We start from the raw sequence: 25,219 nt of genomic DNA, 5'->3' as shown, positions 1-25,219 counted from the left end.
CAGTGGCTGGGCTGAGGGGGTAGGACCCCCACAGCTGCTGAGGGACTGAAGCCCGCCCGCTTCGGGGCTGAGGGGAGGACAGATCCCCGGCGCTGAGGGCACCGAAGCCTGTCTGCTCCTATGCTGAGGGGAAGACTGGCCGCGGGGGTGAGGGGACCGCAGCCCACCCGCTCCGGGGCTTGAGGGGAGGACAGGCCTCGGGGTTGAGGTGACAGGCCCGCCCGCTCCGAGGCGGAGGGGAGGACTGGCCCCGGGGCTGAAGGGATGAACCGCCGGGGCTGAGGGGACCCCAGCCCGCCCGCTGCGGGCCTGAGGAGAGGCCGGGCCGCGGGTGCTGAGGGGCCGCGGGCAAGGCCCGCCCCGCTGTCGGCCCCGCCCCGCTGTCGGCCCCGCCCCGCTGTCGGCCCCGCCCCGCGGGAGGGGAGGTCCCGCCGGGAGCTGCCGCCACCGCCCCGCCCCGTTTCCGGTGTCATGGCGGCCGGAGCGCGGCGGAGGCCGGCGCCGGGGCGGGCGGCGGTGGCGCGGCAGCGGCGGGGCAGCGGGAGCGGCGGGGGGGCGATGTGAGGCGGGGCGGCGCCATGTCGGGGTGCGTGTGGGGCGCGGCGCCGCTGCTGGAGGCGCTGGGCCGGCTGTGGGAGGTACAGGCGCCGCTGGGCAGCGGCTCCTCGGCCTCCGTCTACCGGGTGCGCTGCTGCGGGGACCCGCGGGCCCCCCCCGGTGCCGTCAAGGAGTTCGTGCCGCCCCCGCCGCGGCCCGGCCCGGCTCGCCGCCCCGGGGCCCGCCCGCCCGCCGCCGACTGCGCGGAGTACGGCTTCCGCAAGGAGCGCGCCGCGCTCGAGCACCTCCGCGGGCACCGCAACATCGGTAACGGCACCGCGGCCGCCGCGGGGTCCCCCCAGGGCCAGGCGGCGCCCCCACCCCCCAGCAGGGAGGGGAGCCCCCAGACCCTTTGGGAATGCGCGTTCCCTCGCCCCCAGGCACAGCCCCGCTGGCAGGGCTCGGTCCGCAGCCCGGTGCGCCCCTCCCCGCCCTCCCCGGATCCCCAGCCCGGTGCGCCCCCCCTCCCTCCCCGGCCCCCCAGCCCGGTGTCCGGCCCCCCCACGGCCCCCCAGCCCGGTGCACTACCCCCACCCACCCTCCCAGGACCCTCGGCCCAGTGCATTCCCCCTCCCCAGCCCCCCAGCCCGGTGTCTGTCCCCCCCCACGGACCCCCAGCCCGGTGTCCATCCTCATGTCCCCCCCAGGGACCACCAGCCCGGTGCACCTCCCAAGCTTGGCACCCCTAGGTGGGCAGGTTTGATGGCCCTGTGCCCAGACACGCCGAAGCAGTGTCCCTGCAGTGGGTGCTTCCTGGTACCCCCCTGCCCCGGGGCAGGCTCCTGGGTATCCCCCACCCCTTCCCTGGGCTGGGGGCCTGTAGGTGACGTCCCTGGGGTGGGCAGGAGCAGGAGATGGTGTCACCCTTTGGGCTGGCAGAGTAGGTGGCCACAGGCAGGGCACCCCAGAGTCCCTTTTTGGGCACGGCTGGCTGAGCTGCCCCAGCAAGAGCTGTGCTGCCTGCTAGCCCCCCTGCTAGCCCCCCAACTGTGGCAGGAGCCCCTGGTCTGCCGTGTGGGTGGGAATGAGCCTGTGGGGGGAGGAAGCCTGTGTGTCAGAGGCGGCTGCTGGAAGCCCCCAGGTTCACCTGCTTCTCTTTGGGTTTCTTTGTCGGTGCGACAGGGTTTTTAATGCTTTTTAATACCTAGACACCCAGACAGAGTTCAGGTTCCCACTGTGCTAGGTCTGTCACAGGAGGAGACTGACACATCCCAAGAAGGGTGGTATTACCTCTGTTTTACCTACTGGGACCTGCTTATCCATGTCCCAGAGATTGTCCTGAGCGGGAGCACCCATCCCTGTCGCTTTCGCAGAGCCTGGCAGGGTGCTGTGAGACCAGCCTGTCCTCCAAAGCCCGTAGGGGTGACATGGCTGGTTTTCCCTTGCCGCTTGCCTGTGGTATCTGGTTCTCCATCTCTGAACATCACACCTTGTAAAACAGATGAGCTGCCTCCTGCAGCTTTTGTGGTCTTCTGGGCAGTAGTGGAGAGTGGTGGAACATGATGACAGTGTAATTGCTTGTTACTGATGCCTGTCACTGTGTCTCACCATAGTGACACTGTATGGCGTGTTCACCAACCACTACTCTGCAAATGGCCCGTCTCGCTGTCTCCTGCTGGAGCTGCTGGACATCAGCGTGTCTGAGCTGCTGCTGCACTCCAGCAACCAGGGCTGCTCCATGTGGATGATCCAACACTGCGCCCGAGATGTTCTCGAAGCCCTGGCTTTCCTGCACCACAAAGGCTACGTGCATGCAGACCTCAAGCCACGCAACATCCTGTGGAGTGCAGAGGAGGAGTGCTTTAAGCTCATTGACTTTGGACTTAGCTTCAAAGAAGGGAATCAGGTTTGGAACATGCTGCTCTCAAAGCAGTTGTCTGTGTTGGTTTGTGTGAGTCTGTGATGCTTTCAGCTCATGAGCGTAGCAGTTGACGTGACCTGATGAGAGCAGTAGCTGAGCTGGTGCAGAGGGTTTCCTGGAAAAGGCTAAAATGTTGTCTGACCCCAGAAACAGGAGCTCGTGTTCCCATTCTCTGTCTGTTTCTGTTTCTCTGGTTTCTGTTGACGTCTTAACCTTTGCATTACACATGACAACGAATTCCAAAGTTAATGATGCACTGATGAAAGCGATGTCTCAGCTTCCTGGAAAGTTTGCTAGTTTTCATGTGGTCAGATGAGTGGGAACACCCAGATCTGTGGAATGTCCTTTTATCATCCCTTATCGTATGTAGTCATAATCCAGGCTTCACCGTGAGCCTCCCCAATCAATTGCATTATCTCTGGCAGTGTCCTTATGCCTGTCTTTACTTTCATCCTATCTTCAGCAGCTTCCCTGTTTCAGGAAGTCTTAATATTTCTTTCCCATGTTACTGTGTTGATGAAAGCCCATACTGTGGTTGTGGGTGGGCAGGGTCCACTCTTTACTGATGTGAACAGATCTCTGCCTGTCCTGCTCTGCTTTTCCCATTTGTTGGGCTTTCACTCCCTCTTCATGCTGTCACTTTTTTGTTTTGGTTGTACTGGGTTTTGTAGGTTTGTCCCTGCCCATTTTATTGTGTTCCGTGGCCTCTGATGAAAGTGGAGAGCCTCAGGAGGTTCTGCTGTAGGCTTGATAGGGTTTTTTTCACCCCTACCTCTCTCAGTAATGGCCCGTGAGGGGTATCAGTAAAGTTTTTCATCAGGTAACCTCTTAGCCCTTTAATCACTGGGTGATGGACAGTAAGTCTAGTAAACAGGCTATGGTTTTTCTGTGCAGACGCTGTCCTGGCTTGTCCCTATTCCATGCAGTCTTACTCATTTAGAGGCTTTAAATTCATATACTATTTTAACTGGTTTACCTGGTATTTGATGGTACAGCCCACTGATCTGTGACTATCAGAGGACTGTGTGGGTGACCTGTCTCTGAATTCTTTCATACAGGAGCTGGTTTTAATGTTTGTACTTCTTAACTCCTCCATGTTGTCTTCACTTCTCCCACGTTCTTGGCTGAATGCTGGTTTCTGCTGGTAATCTGTTGCTGTCTATCAGAAAAAAACATTCTCTTGGTGTCCTGTGTCTAATGCAGATTTTTTTTTTAATTCAGGTCTGTGTTCTGCTGCTTGCTCTGTAAGTTGCCTCATAATAGTTGATCAGGTGTTTTATTTGCTTCTGTGGTTCCTGCCAGTCTGCTTTCTTTGGGCTGATTTGCCCTTGCCTGTTCTCAAAAATATGCTGGCTATATGACTAACCTTCTGACCCTGCTCTGAATGTGCACCGGGTATCAGCTTCCCCTCGCTTTCCCACCCCTGCCTTGGGCAGCAGCATACACGCATGATTTCCTTGTCTGAGTCAAGACTATACTACTTTTATTTGTGATAGCTTTGCTGAGCTTATCCTTGCATAACTTTTCACATTGTTGCTGTGTAACAGATAATAGCTGTACATAGCACAAGGTCTCAGCCACTTATATCTCTCACAATTATTTAGATGGTAGGAGTGAAATTCCATCTTGCTGTTTTTGCTGGTGCCATTGACCACATTTTTTTCCCTATCTCTAAATGTTTTTTGGTGGGGCTGCTAAATTGCTGATTTTGCCATGCTGGAGGTTCTGCTCTTTGCTGATAGGAGGATGGGCTCTGATGGGTAATTTGTGTATCAATTTTTTTTAAGTTCATAAACCACTTTTGAGCTCTGTTGCCGGAAAATGTCTTCTGTAAACTCTGTTTTCAATCAGAAACTTAGATAACTTTGGTTTGAATATATTCCCCTGGTAAGAATTCCCAATCCTGCGCCTTGTTCAGGAGGTAGGCTTGCCTATTTCTCTGTCATTCCTTGAGTTGCATCAGTGTGTCTAAAATGAGCCCTCCCGTGTTAAAAAGGTGCAGCGTGCAGTTTGTCTTTGGACCCTTAGAAGACTTGGCTAGACAAAGCCACAGCTGGCTGATGGGGTATTGGCTGTGAGCAGGAGGCTGGACTGGAGACCTTCAGAGCAGCCCCTCCAGCCAGCACTTGTGTGGTTCTATAATTTCCTGTTTTCTTCTAAGGAGGCAGTGGGTGGGCATTTTATTTTACTCAGCCAGCCACAGCAGCTGGGCAGGTGTTGATTGCCGCAGCACTTCTGGCTGCAAGGGGAAGAAGGAAGAGATGCGTGGGAAGCATCTTTGATAATTTCCTTGTGAGAGCGTTAGGTGTCTGCTTCATTCTTTCAATGTTTTGTTCCAGAGAATGTCAGTACTTGAATAATGGCAGCTGTTACTGATCCCCACTCTTCAGACCGGGTTGTTTGTGCTCTCATGCAGCCAATGTGAGAGCGTGTTGTGGGTGTCCGAGACTTATCCTGAAACTTCTAGCATCTTCTGCGCTTATGAGAGTTAATGGGCCAGTCTGCAGTGACATCCAGCCTCTTCCTCCCAGCAGTGCTGTCTTTCAGAGTGATCAGATGTTAGTGGAGTGCCTGCTGTTTTGCTGGGAGATGTTTTCCAGTCAGTCTGGGGTTTTTTTCCTCATCAGCACAGCAGTATAGCGAGTTGAACTGCCTGCCTAACATGACTGTCTGTACAACGCTTTCTGTCAATGTAGCGGTAGTATTTTGGTGATCTGTTTGGAAGGATGTCTGTGGACTGATTTAAGGATAGAGTGGAGAACCTGGATCTGGAAGATTAATGTTTTCTGTGTGTTTCATCTTCCATAGGATGTGAAATATATTCAGACAGACGGGTATCGGGCTCCAGAGGCAGAACTGCAGAACTGCCTGGCACAGGCAGGGCTCCAGAGCGAGACGGAGTGTACCTCTGCTGTGGATCTGTGGAGTCTGGGAATTGTTTTACTGGAAATGTTCTCAGGAATGAAACTGAAACATACAGTCCAATCTCAGGAATGGAAGGTGAGTGAGAGCTGCTGCAGGCATTCTTGCTTGCATCGAACAAGTCCTCCTGCTTCTTGTTCATAACCTGGATTTGTGAGCTAGCACCTGGCAACTAGAGAGTGTTTTCAGGATGTTCCTCTAATCCTGTTGCCTGGAGAATTAAGGTTCCAGAGCCATAAAGACCCGCCTGCCCTGTGGGTCTGGCATGTCTGAAGGCTGCCTGTGTTCAGGTTACTGAAAGCTAAGGGATCCGGGAGTCTGTGGAGCCTGTGTCTTGCCAGAGTTTGGGAGGCGAGTTGCGCTGGCTGTAGTGTGGCACAGAAGCAAGAATGAAATGTATGGCTGATGGCTGCCAGCTAGTTCAGCAGCACAATGACAGAGGAATTATTTGCTGGTTTTAGTCTAATAGTAGCTCCGATTTAGGGATCTTCTTGTAAGTCTGTATCCTGAGAAAACAAGGGGAAGGCTCTGTGCTGCAAGCCTAGAGCCTGACTCTGTCCTTCGTTCTGTATGAAACAATATTGTTTTGTGTTCCCCTTCCCAGTAAGTATCCTTTCACCATCATGACATCCACAGTAGCAGCAAATTTGGCTGTGCCTAGAAATTTCCAGCTTTTGCACAGGGAAACGGGGAAAAACTTTGTCTGCTTTGGGCCTGCTGGTTTAACATGTGAGGCTTGAGCACTGGGGATCTCTCACAAAATGCCACAGTACCAGAGCCCTCTGCATGCAGTCCAGAAGATGGTGGGATGTTGCAAGCTTTGCGTTGGTGATTTTTTTTTTTTTTTTCCTCCCTAAGCACTGTTTCTTTTTCGTTCCAGACAAACAGTTCTGCCATCATTGATCGCATATTTGCCAGTGAAGGGGTGGTTAATTCAGCCATTCCAGCTTATCACCTCAGAGACCTTATCAAAAGGTATCTTATAATATTTACTGTTGCTTAAAGATGTGCTCTGTGAAGTCTTATACTTTGCTCTTGGTAACTTAGAGCCCACACCTAACACTTTTTTTTTTGTTGTTGTTTTTTTAAATCTCCCTCTGCTGTGCTAGTAACAAGTGCAAGCATTAGCGGAGATGCTTCAGCTCCTCTGATTTTGGCACAGTTTGGAATAAGCACATAAAGAATATCAGTCATTGTATTAATTACTTGCTCTTTCAGTGTTTTGCATTTCCTGCCAATGAGGTTGTATTTGGAGAAGACTGCAGACTTTGATGCTTTAGGGGAGTGTTGTCAGAAATGAGGGGAGCAGACAGACACTGCTGCTCCTCCACCACTGTCAAGATTCAAATGCACTTGTGCAGCTCCCTACTGAGAGGTCTGCTGTGGGGATTGTTTTTGCTGTCCTGTGACTCTGCTCTGAGGCTACAGAGTGATTGAGGACACAACTTGGCAGAAATAACATCAGGAGCTTCTAGTAAAGCCGAGTAGGGGATGTTCTCAGGCAAGCCCTGGGCTATTACCTGCTTTGAATCCCATTTATGGAAAGATGTGGGAGCTCCTTGGAGTGTGATTTCTTTCCTGAGTCTGCATGTGTGCCTGAGACATGGGCTGAATGGCTCGGGGACGTGGAGCTGGAACGTGCCATGTTCCTTGTGAACTTGTAAATGACTTCCATCATCTGGTGCTGAGAGACATCGAGAAGGATGCCCTACTGTACCATGTACCCAAAATGCTTTCAGGGAATCGTTCTGGTGTGCTTTAGCTGTGAATTGGAAGACATGCTTCTCCCTCTTCTCTTTGTACCATAAGCACCCCAAAGACAGGGTATTCCTCTGTACTGGCTTCCAACCCGAGTTGAATTTGTTGATGCGGGAATGTCACGTGCAAGGTCATAAAGGTGTCTTCTCTTCCAGCATGCTTCATTGTGACCAAGGAAAGCGAGCCTCCGCTGAGAAGGCTTTATGCAGCCCGTTCTTCAGCATTCCCTTTGGTAAGCTGTGCATGTCAACCGTGCTCACGGCTTTCTCAGCATGTACTGGAAGCAGGGCCGAGTGCAGTTAAATTGTGGTGGTTCTGGTTTTGGCCTGGTTGCTGCTCCTTTGCTCTTTGCTGGCGCTTGCCAGCCCTCTGTGGTACTACAGCAGGCGGGTCGGAGCAATGCCTGTGCTCTCAGTGCTGCCCTGCCCCTCTTGCTCTGTGAGCTGTCGCTTTTTCCTTGGTTGGACTCCCATTAAATTCTGCCCAGATCCAACTGACCAAGAGTGTATCAGCAGCGCCATTCGTGAAAGGACAAAAATAACTAAGGTATCTACCTAGTACTGTGACCGTGAAGGTGCTTTTGAAGAGTGCGGTGCTATTTGTGGCAAGTGGATGGTTTTTCTTAAGACAGGCGTTTCCCAGTTCAGAAGCCAGGAATGTGAGTGACTAGGGTGGTGGGAGCATCTGCTCCTGCCTCCTCTGCTCAGGTCCAGTAGTCCCACTGTGTTCCTGTGGTGCGAGCCTGTTTTTGCAGTGACTGGCCTGCCTCCTCTGGTGCCTGTGTGGCAGGTCATGGATAGATGTCAGTGTTGTTTTCACTGGCACTTTCTCTTCAATTTAATAAAATGGTGATGTTTTCCCAGGACCAGCCCCATGTGGGTTGCAGGCTGTCAGCAAAAGATGGGCTGTGTTTAGGCCCATATCCGTGTTTTCTGTTCCAAAAGCAACACGGTAGCATTCTCCAGAGCTTGCCTGCTTTCAAGAACACCAGCAAAGAGCTCTGCATCCAGTTTTTCTGCAGCATAAATTAATGCTTCAGGCATCCAGCTTCTGGCTAGGCTAGCATTTTCCCTTGGATCTAGCCCTGCTTTTTTTGAGCTGCTTGGTGTACCTTGCAGTGAAGGTTGTATATTGCCTGTTGAGGTCATGTCAAGATACTGGAGTTCCTCTGTATTAGGCAAAGGTAATAACAAACTCGCTCCTGTATTCAGGCTTCTCTTGCATCTCAGAAACTGGGACTGTTGTAATCAAAGCCACTTTCTGTGGCTGAACCTTGCAGCCAGTATTGCTTTAGAGCAGCGGGAATAGTATTTTGGCAGTACTTTCTGGTCTAGTTTTAACACAGGCCTCTGACTGTACCTGGGAAGGTGCTTCTGTGGTTAGCCCTACGAGTTTATGTAACAGCTTCAGTTTTCCGTAGTTCTCTTTGCTGGTTCTCTGCTTTGCCAAACTTGTACATACACTTGTCTGCACAAAGAAGCATTTACTGTTGCTTTCCTGGGAAGTCAGAAAACGATCTGTCGTTGCCTTTCACTTGGACACGGTTTTTCTGTTGAGAGCAAAGACAGCTGAGAATGGCTTTCCTTGCCATTTACAGCCAAGTTTTGACTTTCAAGTTCATCAACTTCTTTCCTGAGCTGCCTGCAGGCTCTGTTGTCAGAGTGGTTGGTATCACCTGGCACTTTGAAGAGGACCAGAAGGGCTGGGCAGAAAGTACCTCCTAAGGTGGAAGGGTATTGCAAGAAATGCAGTTGTCACTTGGTTACGGGAAGGCCAGATGGCTCTGAGTCCTAGGAGTTGGTTTGTTTCCCTGTCTGAAAAAGAGATGTGAAATGGACAGACTGACTTGAACAAAAGGGGCAACATACAAGACCGAGGCAACACTTAAATATTTTTAATATTCCTTTCATTCCCATTTCCATCTGATGTTGTCTCTTGGTTGCCAACAGTCCGGTGGAGGAATGGTCCCAGAGGTTTGCTTGGAGCTGGAGCATGCCTGGTTATCTGAATGCAGCACCTTTCTTCAAAGGGCTGTCCCACAGTCCTGTCTGGGCGTCGTCTAGACTGATAAGGTGTTTCATACTCTAAGCTTTTCATAAGGACTCTTCCATGTCAGGCAGGAGGAGATTTATAGTGTGTGTGCTTGTCTGTCATCTCTTGCACTATGATATCAATGCCTTCAGTCTGTGCCTAGCAGAGATGTCTGCTCCCTCATTTGTATTGTGTGCTTAGCTTGGAAAAGTATTTCCAAGGAAATAATGGCCCACTATGTTTGTAAACATAGTCAGAAGGCTCAGATGGGAGAACTGGAGCCGTTTCTTCCCTTTTCTCTCCCCTCTCTCACTGTCAAGTGGGGGAACTGTGAGATACTGCTATTGTGTTTGGCTACTGTAGCTGCCAATACAAACAAAACGTTAACACTCTCCAAGCACTGCAAGTTGGGCTCCCAGGTCTTAAATTCCTGACTGGCCTGCCAGTTCTTTTCAGGAATGTGTCTGTGGAAAAGTGGTACTGTCCCTGCTGTTTTGAGTTTCTAGAGGACTGAGTGGCCTCTCAGACGTGACTCCCATAATTTGGCTTCAGTCTGGCCACCTTGGCTGTTTCTTTATTCCACGCTAGCATCTCTGCTACACTGTTCCAGGCCATCCTGGAGCTGCTTGTTTTCTAGAGCCATGTGCTCTGTGGCGGCGGGCTGTATTTCTGCTCCTGTAAAGCTGATGACAGGATCACTGTTCACCCACCTTGCGGCCACCTTCTTGTGGCTATGCCTCATTCTACAGCACTGCATTGTTTAAGTAACTAAGTAGTTTTCCCCATTTCTCTTGCAAGATTGCACCGGTGGTCTTCAAAACAGCGCATTGCAGTTGGATTTTGAAGGGGGAATGGTTTACATGGGGTTTAGGGAAGAACTGAAAGATACCCTAGGAAATGCCGAGGCTTGTGCCTTAGTAGAGCTTAAGAATTGGAGTTGCAGAAGCTGGCCAGCCTGTTTTCAGCTTGTCTCGGAGCAGTAGCAGGAGAGGCAAGTTGCAGAGTAGTTCTTTCATCTCGTGTCTCTGTATATACAGGGCAGTTTGTTTAACTAGCATAGCGTTTAAGGTCACATCAGTTTCTGAACCTGAGCTAAGCAGACGTAACTCTATTCTTAATTTCTGCTAGCTTTGTAATTTTAAAAGCAATTTCAGGTGCTGGCCTCAGTATAATTGCAGAGTGCGCTGAACCCTTTGGAAGAGCGTCTCAGTGCACAAGTGAAGAGAAGTTGGAAATGGGGCACACAGGTGGTAGTGGAGAGAAAGCAGAACTACTGCAAAGAGCAGTAAGTGCTTGTGTATGATAGTGTATATTGAGTCATCTTCCTGTTTTCTTGCTCCTTTGGGTTTTGATTTCTATTCTCTAATTCTTTGTGTTTCAAACAGCTCCCCATATCGAAGATTTGGTAATGCTCCCCACGCCTGTGCTGAGGCTGCTAAATGTTCTAAGTGACGCTTCTCTGCAGTGTGAAGAAGAATATGAAGGTTGGTGCAAGCCATGCAATTTCAATATAGCAGTGTCATCTTACAGACTGTTTTGTTTGGCTTTGGGGACGTGAGAGCAAGCAGGAGGGCAATTAATAGGCTCAGGAACAGCAAACAAAGAGCTGCTCAGCTGAGATTCGATACCAGTGGGTCAACTATACCAACAGAGAATAGACTAAGAGATTGAAACAGAAAGCAGAGCTTGTAGCGAGTTCTTGATGGATCCCAGATTTTATAAAAAAAAAAAAAAATAAATTAAAAAAAAGTTTTTTTTCTCCTTTGGTTAAATGCCAACAGACCTCATAATGCGTTTGTGGCTGTGAGCTTCCACTGGACATGTACAGGACTGTGGAGCCCAGTAGCAGAGATCCTTAAAAATTTGCTAATGAACTTATCCAATATCTCAGCAGAGAACTGAAGTACCTCATTGGAGTTCTTAAACTGTAGCAAAAACTATGCATGGTAGGTGGCAAGGCATGTCAGTGGAATTTGCATTTTTGCTTGCTCTCAGATCCACGTGAGTGGCAAAAGCTAGAGAGCTCTGGGGATATGAGTTTAAGAGACTGGGTTCTGCTCATACAAAGAAGGGTTTGTGGCAGCCACTTTAGTTCCCCTCCTCCAAGCACCATAACAAAAAGAAAAAAAAAAAAGCACTCACAGATCCCAGATGTTTTAGCTAGTGGAAGGCCAGACTTTGTGTGCAAGGAAAAGCACTGTCCATGTGCTCCAGAGCGTGCCGTTGGGGATTCACTGCCTGCCGGTCTGTGCTCTGAGCCTTGGTTCAGACACTTGTCTCATTATGCAGCTGTTAAGCAGTGTCACCTTCTGCCCTGGCACGTCTTGATTGTTTATTTCAAATTGAAAGGAAAAGGCTATATGTTGACTGAGTGTTCTTGATGTGTTCATCTGGCCTTTGTTTGTTTCTTGGCTCATTCTCATTTGCAAAACGCAAGACAACCAGCTCTTTCCTTTGTCAGATATCCTGGAAGACATAAGGGAGGAGTGTCAGAAATATGGACCAGTGGTTTCCTTGCTTATTCCAAAGGAGAATCCTGGTAAAGGCCAAGTAAGTGAATTAAGAGGCTGTGTATTCCCACATACACTCCATGTGCTGCAGGACTGCCTCTCAGCTCCTGAAAATCTCCTGGCTGATGACAGTGCTAAAAATAGCTGGTTATCTTGAAGGATGGCACAGGTTCCTTCCCCGTTATGTAAGGCTGCCTAACCTGGGAGGTGCCCAGACAGCTTCAGCAGGGGAGCCGGGATATGGGCAGGATGAGGAGAAGCCAAGGGGTGGGAGAAGATGTAGAGCAGCATCATACTTTGTCCCACCTTACCGAGCACGCTCCCTTTAGAAATGAGGAGCAAGAGATGAAATTCCAGTTCAGAGATGCAGCTCCTTCCTTTTTAGCTGTACTGCTGTGGGCTCAACCAAGGGTAGAGGGGAAAAATTTGTTCAGGAACAGTTTCCCCGGTTGCATGGGTGGGAGGGAGCGAGTGGCATGCTGCACTGGAAGTCCTGTTTCTCCTCTCTCTTTTTTCAGGTCTTTGTTGAATATGCAAATGCTGGTGATTCCAAAGCTGCCCAAAAAATGCTGACTGGAAAGATTTTTGATGGCAAGTTTGTTGTGGCTACGTTTTACCCACTGAGTGCCTATAAGAGAGGATATCTGTACCAAAACTTGCTGTAGGCAGTAGCAACAATCAGGAGAGTTGTCTTGCTCCTCTTCCTCACGTGTTTTACAGTTGAATGTACAAAAGAGCTTCCTAGCCCTGCTTCAGAGTCATCTGTGAAGGAGAGATGCAAAGGACTTTAACTGGGCTTTGAAACCTTTACTGCTGCTTTGTGATGTGCAGAGGAGGCTGGGATGGCTTTCAGCGTGTGCTTGTGTGTATGTTGTGCTTGCTCGTTTACATCGGGTGTGTGGCTTTGCCCCGGCGGGCGCTCGGGTGGCAGGAGTGGTGACTGTGGGAGCCTGGGAGGCCAAGCAGATCTTGGCAAGCCCTTGTAAGTGGTTGAAGTGAGGCCATTGAAAGTCTTGGCCTTAGCACTTGACTTTGCTCTGAGGAGAGGATTTCTTTAAGATTTCCTATCCCTGTAACATATGTGCTCTTCTCCAGTGTGGGGGAGGAGGAGGAAGGCTTACCTGCTTTTTGTTGATATCTCTAATAAATAAACAAGCAGAAGCACCATCCTTTCTAAACCAAACCAGGAGGACTTTTGAGTCTTCACATCACACAGAGCAGAGGGAGGTGGTGAAATCGGATCTGCTGAGCCTACAGTGTTACCCTGTCGCTGCCTCATGACCCGAGAGGAGCCATCCGTCCGGCCTGGCCCACGTGGCGTGCTGGGCTTAGGCAGCGAGGTGTGGGTGACGCTGCGGTGAGCTGAACTTGCTTGTATGCCTGGGGTGGGCAGGGGCTGCTGGTGGATACGTGTGGTCAGAGCAGTGCAGCCTCAGTCCCAACAGACCTGTAAGCACTTTGTAGCCTGAGGTGATATATGAAAACCCTGTTGTGTGGAGTCATCTTTCTAGCTTATACCCTGTGCTGGCACTGATGCTCCCTAGCTCTGGTGCCAAATCATCTGTAATACGTAAGCGTCCTTAGGTGGTATTTTTGGAAAAGAGTGCTACAGCACACAGTATTCTTTGTATCTCAGCAGGACTCCTGCCCTGCAAGTCTTGTAAGAAAGAACAAATATTTGTCCGTCAAAGGTCCCACGCTTGGCTTTTCTGTGTTGTGCATTTTGGTTTTGCATTAACCCATTAGACTTGTAGGTTAGAAGCACTGACACTTTTGGTCCTTCGTAGGTTACATAAAGGGCCTGAGGCAATCTGAGATCCTGTATGGAAAGGGCTCTGTCAGTAATCAGACTTAACCGGTCAGGAGAAGGTCGTTCCGGGTTATCAGGGACAACAGCCACATGCTTTGGGGGGAAAAAATCCCTGGGCGAGCAGCATGGCTGCTCCCCCCAGAGCATGCTCTCTGCTGCTGTGGCTTCAGTGCACAGGTGGGAGCTGCCGTCTGGGGCAGGCGGTGGCTTTTTCCCAGGGGGGTGCAAACCCGTGCACCCAGCGGACCCTCTCCCTGCAGAGGGGGCACTTTGCTCCTGGCAAGTGCAGTGTGAAACAGCCCTCCTTAGAGGGGCACCAGCATATCCTGGCTCATGGCCCTGGTGCAGTTTTTGTGAGGAGGAGAGCCCTCGTGAATTCTTTTCTCCAGCTGAAACACTTGCAGGCAGCTGCCTGAACCATCTCTGATCTTCCCTGGAATAATACCTGAATTACCTTACAGTTTACTTTTTGCGTCTTGCTGATGCTGGACTTGCTGGAATCCCGCACTTCAAAGTTCCACTTGAAATTTTTTTGCCCTGTGCACGTGTGTGCGGTATGTCAGGAGATCCGATGTCTGTAGCATTTCAGGAGCTTGAGTTCCTCCCTGTGCTGGTGTGTAGTCCTGTCTGCTGTGGCCCTTCCCAAACTCTCCCAGAAAGGACCAATCTCTCTGAATTTTTCTCTTGCCTTTGAGGTGGTAGGTTTTCCAGGGAGGGGAGTGGGGAAATCCCACAATGAGTTTTAAGGTGTGATCTGCCCATCAGACTTTTTCTGGGAATTATGCTACTTTGGTGTACATAGCTGTGAAGCAGCTTTGCATAGATGGAGTGAGTGATTCATTGCTTTTAATGTAACTGTCCTTGCAGTGAAGCACCTTTAGTGTCTGGGAGGAATTGGATGATTAACTGGGTGAAGGTTTCTCCTATGTGAGGAGGAGTGTTAAAAGCACTCCAAGCATTGGTAGGTGTTGACTGACCTCCTCAATTCTGGGTTTTTGCTTTCCCTGGTGGGCTGAGCCATGGGTGAAAGCAGTTTGGCCCAAAATTCACGTGTTGGATGCCATTGTGTCAGCAGCGTTGAGCTGGCTGCGTGTGTGCCTGTCAGCTGGCAGAAGCAGACTGAGAGCTCCAGCCCCGCTGAGTGCCAGCCCATGTGGGGACATGGGGAGCTCCCCCGTGTGTGGGGCGTGAGGTCTGTCACCTACAGAGGTACCAGGGCAGGGAGATGCTGGGCTGCAGGTGCAGAACTTCAGTGCATTTAAGTTCTCACATGTGTTTGTCTGGGGCTGTGAGCTGCTCTGTCATCTTTCGAGCACATCTTTTTCAGTCAGAACTATGCTTTGAACTTGCAACTAAAGATGAAGAGCCGTGCCAGGATTAATCTTTAGAGAGGAGCTACAACCTGTTCCTGCAACATGGTAGAGCTGTTCTACCAGATTTTGGCTAGGGTTTTGTTCAGCTGCTTTAAAGGAGCTAAATAAATCTTCAAGATGCAAACTCCTGCTACCAAATTTTCTCTCTGGATGCTCATTGTTCAGGCTTGAGCACTGAGCTGGGCAAAACCCCCAAAGCTGCTTTTTTTAATTATTCTTTTTAATTTTCCTCCTGGCAAGAGTTGGAAGATGCTGATCTCTGCCCTGTCACTGTACTCTGCCCCTGGCATCCCTCCGGAGGCTGTGGGGTACAAGGAGGTTTAGAAGCTCCTTGGAGCAGAAGCATTTTATCTTTATTCCTCATCCTCTACCTTCAAAGCCTTTTTCTGTCAAGCTGAAGCTCGCTCTAGTGTCTCGGTGATCTGTTGGTGGCATGGCATAAGTTTCAGCCCTGCTAAAGCCTGTGAGTTTCTTAACTCTGTAGATTGTATCCGAAGTGTGTGTGGTGATTCAATCCAAGGTGTCTTGTCGTGGTGTGTGCCTGGGGGGCCTGGCTTTCCTCACCTCCAATGTACTGCCGGCTGGAGTTGCAGAAGCATTGATGCTTTCTACTCAGATGCTTGCTGGGTTTCTCATTCTGTGCTGCTGACACAATATAGCCCTTGGGGTAGCACCCACCTATGTCCTAGCTAGGCGACAGCTAAACGTAAAAACCCACAGGCTGCCTTTGAGGGAGAGCTCTGCTTGCAGTGGGGGGAAAGGGATGAAGGATGGAGCCTTTGGAGCCAGCTGGGGAGGGCTGCCTTGGTGGGATGCCAGGGCAGGATGCAGCCCTCCTCCCCCCACTGGAGCAGGCAGTCGAGGGGCTGTGTCCCCTGGGAGCGTGTGAGTGAACCAGGAAATGCGGTGCTCTGCTGTTCCTTGGTGGTGGGGTTTTGTAGCTGCTCTGACACAGAATGTCACCGCTCATTGAAGAGTAGCATCCTTCCTCTGCCACCAGCGTCTGCGCGGGAGCAGCGAGGGAGAAGGTTCTTTGCACTTCCACCGATTTATCATATGCAAGGAGGGTAAACTGGTTTTTAAATCACTGGCCGAAGCACAAGTTAGCTCCAATCTTAGTTGTATTCCTCGTTTTCTCACTGCTCTCCAGCCTCCGAAGCTGGCAGCCTGAGCACCATGGTGCCCCCAGGTTGTACCCCGCGAGGGGCTCGGTGCTCCCACAGCCCCGTGCGCCCCCTCGGTCCCTGTCAGCTGTTGTACCCCGCACGCAGCGTTGCTGAGCAGATGTGTGCTTGATACAGGTGATTAATAAACGATGCTTCAGTACGAAGCGGTTGTCCGGCGTGACTTTCTGGGACACCGCCGCCACAGGAGGCCTGTCACCCCGTGCCGGGCCGGCCGGGCGACGGGGCCGTGACCCAGCCACGGCGGTGCTGGCGCCTTATGCTCAGTGGCTGAAAATTCCGGTGGGGGCCGGGCCGGGTCCCCTCGTGCCCCGCCGTGTCCCCCGGGCTCCGCTGGCCGGCGCCACCCGCGCGCTCCCTGCGCTCGCCATGGCGTAACGGTTTCCGAAATGATGTCACCGGAGGGAGCGCGGGCTGGGTCGGGCGGCGCCCCCGGGCCTTGCACAACTTCCCGCAGCCGGGCGGGCGTGGGCCGAGGCGGGCGGGGTTCTGGCTGCAGCCCACGCGGGTTTTACCCCATGCTCCCCTAAGGAAGGCACAGCGGAGCCGCGCTGGGGTTGGCCCGGGCACGGCTGCCCGTGGGGCTCCTGTGCAGAGCCCCCGCCTGCCCCGCTGGGGGGAGGTTCCCCCTCCTGCGGCGCGAAGGGGTGCTGCCCGTCCGCCCCGGGGGGGTCCCGCAGCGCCGCGTCACGCGTGGGCCGGGAGGGCGGGGCCGTTACGGGAAGGGCCGCTCCCGCCCCGCCCGCACGGAGGGACCCGGGCCGGCGCGCTGACGTGGCAGCCGTTACCATAGCACCCGCGGGGGGCACGCGCGCCCCTCCGCCACCACCGCTCCGATTGGCGGCGCCGCTGGGGAAGGGGGCGGGCTGCCACGCGCTCCTTCCCTCCACGCCCATTGGGTGAGCGGCGGGCACGCGTCGCGCGGGGTGCACCCGCCGCGGTGACATTGCACCCCGCAGCCAATGAGGGAGCGGGACGTACCGCCGCCGCTTGCTATTGGCGGCCCCGCGGCGGCGGGGGTCTATAAAAGGGCGGCGGGGGGGGGCGCGGCGGCCCCGTGGCGGCGGGCGGGATGGAGGCGGTAGAGGACCCTGCGGGCGAGGCGCTGCGGCAGCGGCTGGCGGCAGGCGGGCAGGACCATGTCCTGCGCTTCTGGCCCGAGCTGGGCGACGCGGCCCGCCGGGCGCTGGCGGCGGAGCTGCGCGACATGGACGTGGTCGAGATCAACCGCTTCTTCCGCCGCGCCCGCGGGAACGGCGGTACCGGCGGGGCGGCGGCGGGGCTGGACGCGCGGATGGAGCCGGTGCCGCGGGACGTGCTGGGCAGCGCCTATCGCGACCGCGGGCTGGTGCCGGGCTGGGAGAGCCGCGGTAGGTGCGGGGGGCCGGCGGGGCCCGGCGCGGCGCGGTGCCGGCGCGGCGGGCCCCACGCGTGTGTGCTCTCCCGGGCGCAGGGCTGGCGGAGATCGCGGGGAGTCGCGTGGCCGCGCTGCTGCTGGCCGGCGGGCAGGGCACCCGCCTCGGCGTCCCCTACCCCAAGGGCATGTGCGACGTGGGGCTGCCCTCCCGCAAGACCCTCTTCCATCTCCAGGCCCAGCGCCTGCGGCGGCTGCAACAGCTGGCGGAGGAGCAGCATGGCACCCCCTGCCACATCCCCTGGTGAGCGCCCTGCCCTGCGCCCCCGGGTGGCCTCGGTGGGGCCAGCCTCGTGGGGTGGCCTTGGTGGGTCACAGGGATGCTAGCCCCCTTGGTGTCAGCAGCCCACAGGCTGGTGGCAGCCCAGTTGGTGTCCATAGCCCGCAGGTCGGTGCTAACCCCTTTGGCAGTCCGAGGGCCCGTGGGTCAGTGCTGACCCTGTTGGTGTCCGTAGCCCGTGGCGTGGTGCCAGCCCAGTGGGTGTCAGTAGCCCACCGGTCAGTGCTCGGCAGCCTGAAGGCCTGGGGTTCAGTGCTGACCCCCGTGGTGTTTGTAGCCCATGGGCTGGTGCTAGCTCTGCTGATGCCAGTAGCCCACGGGTCGGTGGCAGCCCGAGGGCCTGTGGGTCAGTGCTGACCCCCTTGGTGTTAGTAGCCCGTGGGTCATTTCCAGCCTCCTTGGCAGCCTGAGGGCCCATAAGTCGATGCACACCCTCTTGCCTGCTCAAGTCCTGAGGTGCAGTAGGGTTGTGGAGGTGAGTGTTTGAAGGAGGGGTGAAACCCCTCGTTGGCTTGCCAAAGAGGTGGGACCGCACCAGGTCAGATCATTCTGAATGCTCGGGCAAGGGGGAAGAAGCCTGCCATGGGTGTTGTGGCTGGGGCTGTTTGCCATGTTTGGGCTGAGGGGTGTGAGACCCTGCCTCTCCTCACTGCTCATCATCTCTCTCCTGCGCTGTGACAGGTACATCATGACAAGTGGCCGGACTATGGAGTCCACCAAGGAGTTCTTCCTGAAGCATCGCTATTTTGGCTTGAAGAAGGAAAACATTATCTTCTTCCAGCAGGGCATGCTGCCTGCCCTGGGGTTTGATGGGAAGATCCTGCTGGAGGAGAAGGGCAAGATTGCTATGGCACCAGGTTGGTGGCCAGGAGGAACTGGCGGGAGGGGTGCACGGGGTGAGACACAGTGTTGAGAACAAGCTTTTGGAGCCTGCATAGGGCAGCCTTACAGCGTGATGTGGCCCATGGGTGACACAGGCTGGGAGGTGTCCATCTTGGTGGGGGGAGGACCAGGGTGGGGTATGGCTGGGCTGGTGACCCTCCACCCTGGCTCCATGGGGAAGGAAGATGGGTGTGGGTGGTTGACGGGACAGCTGAGTGTTGCTGCTGCATCCCCAGTGTCTTGTTCCCTTTACAGATGGCAACGGGGGCCTGTATCGTGCCCTGGGGGCACACGGCATCGTGGATGACATGGAGCGGAGGGGCGTGCAGAGCGTCCACGTCTACTGCGTGGACAACATCCTGGTGAAGGTGGCTGACCCCAGGTTCATCGGGTTCTGTTTGGAGAAGGGAGCAGACTGTGGGGCCAAGGTATGGTTTCCAGGGAAGGCAGGCACCACTTCCCTAACTCCTCATCCTTTCTTTGCCAGCTTGCTGCAGTCAGGAGGGATTGCTAAGCACCAGAAGCTTGCTGGTGGATTAGCATGTGCTGCCAGAGTCCCACCTGCCCCTCAGGTCTGGCATCCCAGGGGATGCAGGTCATCACTGACCCCTGCCTGGCACTGCCCCTTCCCTCCCTTGGGAACGTGGCACTGACAACCCTAGGGCTCACAGGTTCCCTAGTCCCTGGGCCCAAGAGCTGCCAGGGAGCCCTGGATGCTGGGTGGCTGTGGGGAGCGGCAGGAATCCGGGCTGCCCGTGCAAGCTGCCAGCTGTCCCCAGCCGTGACGTCCTGGGCACTGGACCAGGACAGGGTGGGTGCAGCTGACTGCTGACGCTGAGCTCAGCCCCGTGTCTCCCGGGTAGGACGTTACACACCCAGAGCTTTATTTAAGGGCTGGATTAACAGCCAAAGGGGCTGAGTGATTGTGTTTGCATTGGGCTTGGCTCTGACAAACAAATGAGAAGGCTTGCTGGCCTTGGAAGGTTTCTGAGTGAGCTGGGAAAGGGAAAGCAGTTCCTCCTCCTGGCCTGAGCGAGAGAAGGAGAAAATAAACCTTAGCAGGCAGAAAGGAGAAAGTCCTGTGGCCCTGCTGTGGTGGCAGTGACGAGTAGGGATTTGCTGAGGGGGTCCCATGCCCAGAGGGAGGTGTGTAGGATGCGAGGAAGAGGAGGGAGGTCAGGTGTAGGGTGATGGCACTGCTGAACCAGCAGCCTCCTGCCTGTGCGCTGCAAGCTGGCTGTTCGCAGGCGGGCTGGGTGCTAAAAATATCCATGCCCTCTGCCAGCCACGTGCGGGCTTGGTGCCAGATCCTGCCCGCATGCTCTTGAGTATACCCGGCACCCTGTGACCCAGCCCTGCCATCTCACCCAGTTCTGGTCGCCAGCACCAAAAGCAGCTGGGAGGGGAGGGCTCCAGCATCCCTATCCCTGCACTTTCCTGTGCAGGCAAACACCGTTCTACAGGGGCTGCTAGATACAGGAATACATTTGAAGTGCAGGGCTTTGGAGATCTTTCCCCAACAGTGCTTCCCTTGGGCAGGTGGTGGAGAAGACCAACCCCACAGAGCCGGTTGGCGTGGTGTGCCGAGTGGATGGTGTCTACCAGGTGGTGGAGTACAGTGAGATCTCCCTGGTCACTGCCCAGAAACGGGGCCCAGACGGACGGCTGCTCTTCAATGCAGGCAACATCGCCAATCACTACTTCACCACTGCCTTCCTGAAAGATATAGTCAAGTAAGGGCCTGCTGGGGTGCTGGAGGAGGAGCGCTGGTGCTGAGCCGAGCTGGCTGCCCCAGCCACCTGTGCCTTGCTTTCTGCTGGTTGAGCTCCAGCTGTTTGCAGCTGTGCTGGGGTGAGGCCTGTGGGGCTCTGGTCCCTGGCCCCAGCATGCACGGCCTGACCCCCAACTTCACGTGGTCCCTTCCTTCAGCTAAAGTTCCCCTTGGTCATTCCGCTGGTGCCAGAGTGCAGGCCCGTGGGGCTGTCCTCTCCTGGCTGCCATGGGGATGAACAGCCCCTGCCTCGGGGCGGGGGGGGGGGGGTTGGGGGCCAGGGCAGAGCAGCCATCCTGCTGCAGCAGTGTCTGAGCCGGGGAGGCTGGAAATGTGCCTTGCTTGGGTGACCGACACCTCTTCCTTGGCCCATTGCAGCACTTACGAACCGCAGCTGCAGCACCATGTAGCAGAGAAGAAGATCCCACATGTGGACATCGCTACAGGGCAGCTGATCCAACCGGAGAAGCCCAATGGGATCAAGATGGAAAAGTTTGTCTTTGACATCTTCCAGTTTTCCAAGTATGTTCTTTTCTCTCTGTGGGGAGCAGGCTGCTGGCTCTTCCTCGGGCAGCTTGGAGACCCTCTGGGGGGGTGCCGGGGTTGTGCTCAGGCAATGGGACAGGATCCCAGCTCCCGTGCTGTTTGACAGCAGTGGATGATTGTGCTCTGAGATGAGCAGGGACGTGAACAGCAGGAGGGACAGGTGCTTCCTGACCTTGGGAGAAGCCAAAGTGACAGGGAGCAGCCGTGTTTCCCAAACCTGAACCTCCTGTGCCCTGTTTCCCCTCCCCCACCAGGAAGTTTGTGGTGTACGAGGTGCTGCGTGAGGATGAGTTTTCTCCTCTGAAGAATGCAGACAGCCAGAACGGCAAGGACAACCCCACCACAGCCCGACACGCCTTGATGTCCCTGCACCACTGCTGGGTTCTCAATGCAGGGGGGCACTTTGTGGATGAAAATGGCACGCGCATCCCTGCCATTCCTCGGTGAGTTGCTGCTCCCAGCACTCCTGCATCCTTTCTGGGCCAGATATAAAGCACCGGGCAGTCCCCTGAAACCAGTGCTCCTGAAACCAGCGTTGCTGGAGTGACCAGCTCTAGGTCCCTTCTCCCAGGTGGTCTGTGGGGTAGAGCTGGGTGCGGGCCGGGTGGTGGCTGCTGGAGGGATGCTGGCTCAGTCAGCAGGAGCTTTCCTTCTTGATTGAATGCCTTTGAACCAAATCATGCCGATCTCTACTGCATAGCCAAGGTTGCTTGTGCAAGAATGAGGTGGCTTTCTAAAGCCCAAGTGTGCCAGCAGACCCCTGCAGCAGCCAGGCTGGGGTTGCAGCATCACTCAACCCAGAGACCTCCCGCCACCCTTGTTTGGAGAACAGCAAACCCCAGACTTTGTTTTTTCCCCACCCTTGCTAACCCTTGTTTGTTCCCATGTAGCGTCACAAACGGAAGGTCAGATGCCACCCCAGCAGATGTCAATGACAAGTAACTATACCGTGCAGCGTGTATGGTGGCGGGGCTGTGCTTAGGCACTAACGGGCTGTAGGTGAAGCAGCGTGCCAGGCTGCAGTTGCCGCGATGGGTGCGTGCTGGTGAGCAGGTGCCCGTAGTGACTAACGGGGCTGGGGGCTGCATGCTGGGGGTGGGGCATGTCTCACTACAGGACCCTGCGGCTGCCGCTTCTCACGGTGGCGGGCGGTAGGCAGCGTCTGCTCCCTCCTTGGCTCCTTTCCGCAGAAGTGGGGATAACTGGAAGGGGCTTGTGCTGCTGGTACAAATGCAGGGCAGTGGGCTGTCTGCGCGCAGCCCTGAAGGCAGGATGCTGTTGGGAAACACGCTGGCGTGTCCCTTCAGTTACGCTCCGCTGTGCGTCACACCGTGGCGTAGCACAGCCCGGGCTGATCCCAGCCGGTCCCTAGCTGGAGGTGGCTGCCATCTCCCGGTGTCCGCCAGGCATCCGGGCAGATGGAAACGGGATTAAAAACACAAAGTAAACAGCAAGCGGGCTTTGATGTAGCATGTGCAAATCTCAGTGTGGGCGGCCAGCTGTGCTTTGTGTGACTTCAGCTCTTGAGTTTTGAAGATCCAGACTGTGACACCAGGGAAAGCCCCTGGCTCAGCACTCAAAAGTTTACAGAAGTAAATGGGAAAGTTGACAGAAACGTTAAAGCAGCTTCTGTAATAGCAGCGTGTTCTTCTGCAGGTGCAGGGCACATAGAGCTGGTGAGTGTAAAATGACTTGCAGAGCAAGCTAGCCCGTTGCCTTCCCTTTTTTCAGGAGAAGTTGTACTTTCTGGTGGGATACACCTGGGGTCTTTGTTTTTAGTTCAAGGCTCCAAATGATTTAAGGCTTATTACTAGGCCATCACACTAGTTACAGTGTAGGATAAAGGAGGCACTTTATCCTACACATCTGTCAATGCCAGTTAACGGCAATTCTTTTTTTTTTTTTCAAAAAAATATCTGGAAATTAATCCAGCTCTAAGGCAAACACAAGTGCAAGGGCTGGGTTAGGATGGGTGAGTTATATTTACTCGCAGGTGGAACAGGAGGGGGCTGAGTGAGTGCGTGGCAGCAATGATGTTGTCACAGGTGACATGCTGCAGTGGCGAGCGGGTGTGAAGGGATACCCTGGGGTGCTGCTGTGGTTCCTCATCGGCTCCGCATGGCTGCACTCCCTGGGGCCAGGCTTATGTGCCGGCTGGATCCAGGGAGCATCCTCAGGATCCTACAAAGGCTTCTGGCAGCAGGAGTGCGGTTAGGGACCCCCGCAGACCCTGCCCAGCAGTGCTGCTGCGGCTGTTCTCGGGGGCAGGCAGAGCTGGTGTGGGTCTGCTGTTGTCCTCGCCAGCTCTGGCTTGCGTGCAGAAAGGAGGAGCTGAGACAATTGATCTGAAAGGCAAAGGCAGGAGGAGCAGGCAGTGCCGCAGGGAGTATTCCTGAGCAAGCAGACAGGCTTACCCTGTGTCCTCAGGCTGTGCTTTAAACAAAGAGTATATTTAAAAAAAAGACCTGTTGTGACAAGCCAAACGGGAAGGTGCTGTGAGTGCATCTTTCATCACGCCAAGGGTGCAAGAGGAGGAGGAGGAAGGGGTGACTGGCTTGCATGCAGCATCAAGTACAGCAGGGCGGTGGTCCAGGCCAGGGGCATAGGTGCTGCTGTAGTTGCCTACACGGAAAGGCATGTAGATCCTCATTAAAGCCGCATCTAAAACTCTTCTCTTTCAGTCGCTGCTGGTACCTAAACTTTAGCTTGCGCCTCTGTGGAAGCCACGCAAGGCTTGACTAACTCAGGGCAGCTCTGCACTGGCGGGGTCTTTGTGGGCCGGCAGCCACCGGTGCCCCAGACAGCCGCTGACCCCCGCACTGGCATCTGTGAGACCTCTGGGCACCACCCGTGTCCCTGGTGGGATGTAGCTAACCCTCCTGCCCTTTTTTTATCATTCTCTGCAGCTTGAAGGATGCAAATGACCTGCCAATCCAGTGTGAAATTTCTCCCCTTGTCTCCTATGGAGGAGAAGTGAGTACTGGCTCTCCAGAGCTCGGGTGCCCTTGCAGATTAACCAGCGGGGTGGGGGGCTGGCAGGGCACACACATGAGCCCTGGCCGGGGAGGGGGTGTAAGCCACAAAAGCATGACATGAATTCACTGTGGAGCTTTTTGAGGCAGTGTCCCCTAAGCTGCTGGTACAGGAGGGGACCAGAGCCACCTGTGAGGAGGTCAGCAGAGCAGATGACATGTGGTGTGTTCCTCAAGAGCTGCCTTGTCCTCCCTTAGGGTCTGGAAAAATACGTGAAGGACCGAGAGTTTCGTGCACCTTTGATTATCGATGAGGATGGGATCCACGAGCTGGTGAAGAATGGGATGTAGTGGCAGCATGGTGCCCAAGCCAGGCTGCCCGTCCCACTGCTGGGCTGCGAGTTCAGACACATGAAGGTTTTTGGCTGTTACTGATAGGGGCTGGTCCTGCTTGCTCTGGCCCTGTGCAGAGGAGGATGTAACCCACTTGGTTCTTGCCATGTTGTACGCTTCTATTTATATGTTAATTTAAAACCCAAACACTTTATGGATTCTCCTGCCACAAAGCACAGCTATGGTGCTGCTTTTTGTGCTCTAGGCTGTGGGCATTTGTTTTTAAACATGTATATAGTAATAGTCATTGTACATGCAGAGGATTTTTATGGTACGGGGCTGGGGTTAATCTTGAATTTTTATTTTTCTCAAATCTACATGACTATTTTTTTTATTAGGGTCCTTGTCATTGCCCATGTCCTCCCTTTTGGTCATCCTTTTTATGTTGCACAACTGGAAGCACCCGATTAAACTCGTGAGTCCCTCCTGTCTGTCATCTGGTGGCGTTTTAGTGATGGTGGCTTTCTGCAGAGGCTCTGCTGCTAGAACAGAGGGCTGGCTGTGTCACACCAAGTGCCCCACTCTGTCCAGCATAGCAGGGTTTGCTGCGGGGGGGCTGCAGGCAGCTCCTCTGGCCTGTGACACTCATTTGGGGCATTGCCGCAGGAAGCGGAAGGCTGCATTTCCCTCTTGAGTTTCAGCAAATGGTGGCGAGCCCTGAGCAGGTAGGAACAGGCAGGTGTGCTGTGCTGCGCTGCCACAGTGCTTGGGATGAACCCAGCCTGGCACGGTGCCCTCCGGCTGTGCTGCGTGCCCACTGCTTTTCCAAGGAGGGCTCCTGCTGGAGCCCAGATCCCCACAGTGGGGTGTCCTATGCCCTTGGGCAGAGCAGCTCTGCTGCCTCCCCTTCAGCTTGCCGGGGGAGATGGTGCTCAGCCAGCTCCTCTCCTCCTCCCAAGCCCCACCACAGCCTCT

General features: G+C 54.4%; 2 protein-coding genes across 3 annotated transcripts; both read left to right on the top strand.

The window, feature by feature from the left end:
* The first annotated feature begins 460 nt into the window (after positions 1 to 460).
* UHMK1 (U2AF homology motif kinase 1) lies at positions 461 to 16,192 on the top strand. Its single transcript, XM_056356073.1, has 8 exons — positions 461 to 864; positions 2,151 to 2,443; positions 5,267 to 5,458; positions 6,261 to 6,355; positions 7,294 to 7,370; positions 10,555 to 10,653; positions 11,631 to 11,719; positions 12,198 to 16,192. The coding sequence occupies exons 1-8, from the start codon at positions 579 to 581 to the stop codon at positions 12,342 to 12,344; spliced, it is 1,278 nt and encodes a 425-aa protein (XP_056212048.1). The 5' UTR covers positions 461 to 578; the 3' UTR covers positions 12,345 to 16,192.
* A 909-nt stretch (positions 16,193 to 17,101) lies between these two features.
* UAP1 (UDP-N-acetylglucosamine pyrophosphorylase 1) lies at positions 17,102 to 24,735 on the top strand. Of its 2 annotated transcripts, XM_056356359.1 has the most exons (10): positions 17,102 to 17,416; positions 17,500 to 17,704; positions 18,422 to 18,597; positions 18,878 to 19,050; positions 20,162 to 20,355; positions 20,772 to 20,915; positions 21,194 to 21,382; positions 21,830 to 21,877; positions 23,846 to 23,912; positions 24,170 to 24,735. In XM_056356359.1, exons 1-10 carry the CDS (start codon positions 17,119 to 17,121, stop codon positions 24,260 to 24,262), a joined length of 1,587 nt encoding a protein of 528 aa, XP_056212334.1. In that variant the 5' UTR covers positions 17,102 to 17,118; the 3' UTR covers positions 24,263 to 24,735. The 2 variants fall into 2 exon arrangements, with proteins under 2 accessions (XP_056212334.1, XP_056212335.1); XM_056356360.1 differs by lacking the exon at positions 21,830 to 21,877.
* Positions 24,736 to 25,219: the final 484 nt, after the last annotated feature.

Source organism: Falco biarmicus, chromosome 11 (genome assembly GCF_023638135.1).
Source record: "Falco biarmicus isolate bFalBia1 chromosome 11, bFalBia1.pri, whole genome shotgun sequence".
In the NCBI taxonomy this organism is placed as follows: Eukaryota; Metazoa; Chordata; class Aves; order Falconiformes; family Falconidae; genus Falco; species Falco biarmicus.
Note: the sequence above shows the minus strand (reverse complement) of the source record. Positions and strands in the feature narration are given on the sequence as shown.

What these genes read in the sequence shown, in the direction of transcription:
- UHMK1 (XM_056356073.1), top strand. Translation starts at nt 579, where the DNA reads ATGTCGGGGTGCGTGTGGGGCGCGGCGCCGCTGCTGGAGGCGCTGGGC. An exon ending in CCGCGGGCACCGCAACATCG is followed by an intron (nt 865 to 2,150) that starts GTAACGGCACCG and finishes GTCTCACCATAG; the next exon opens with TGACACTGTATGGCGTGTTC. An exon ending in AGAATCCTGGTAAAGGCCAA is followed by an intron (nt 11,720 to 12,197) that starts GTAAGTGAATTA and finishes CTCTTTTTTCAG; the next exon opens with GTCTTTGTTGAATATGCAAA.
- UAP1 (XM_056356359.1), top strand. Translation starts at nt 17,119, where the DNA reads ATGGAGGCGGTAGAGGACCCTGCGGGCGAGGCGCTGCGGCAGCGGCTG. An exon ending in TTCCTGAAAGATATAGTCAA is followed by an intron (nt 20,356 to 20,771) that starts GTAAGGGCCTGC and finishes GGCCCATTGCAG; the next exon opens with CACTTACGAACCGCAGCTGC. An exon ending in CCAGCAGATGTCAATGACAA is followed by an intron (nt 21,878 to 23,845) that starts GTAACTATACCG and finishes CATTCTCTGCAG; the next exon opens with CTTGAAGGATGCAAATGACC.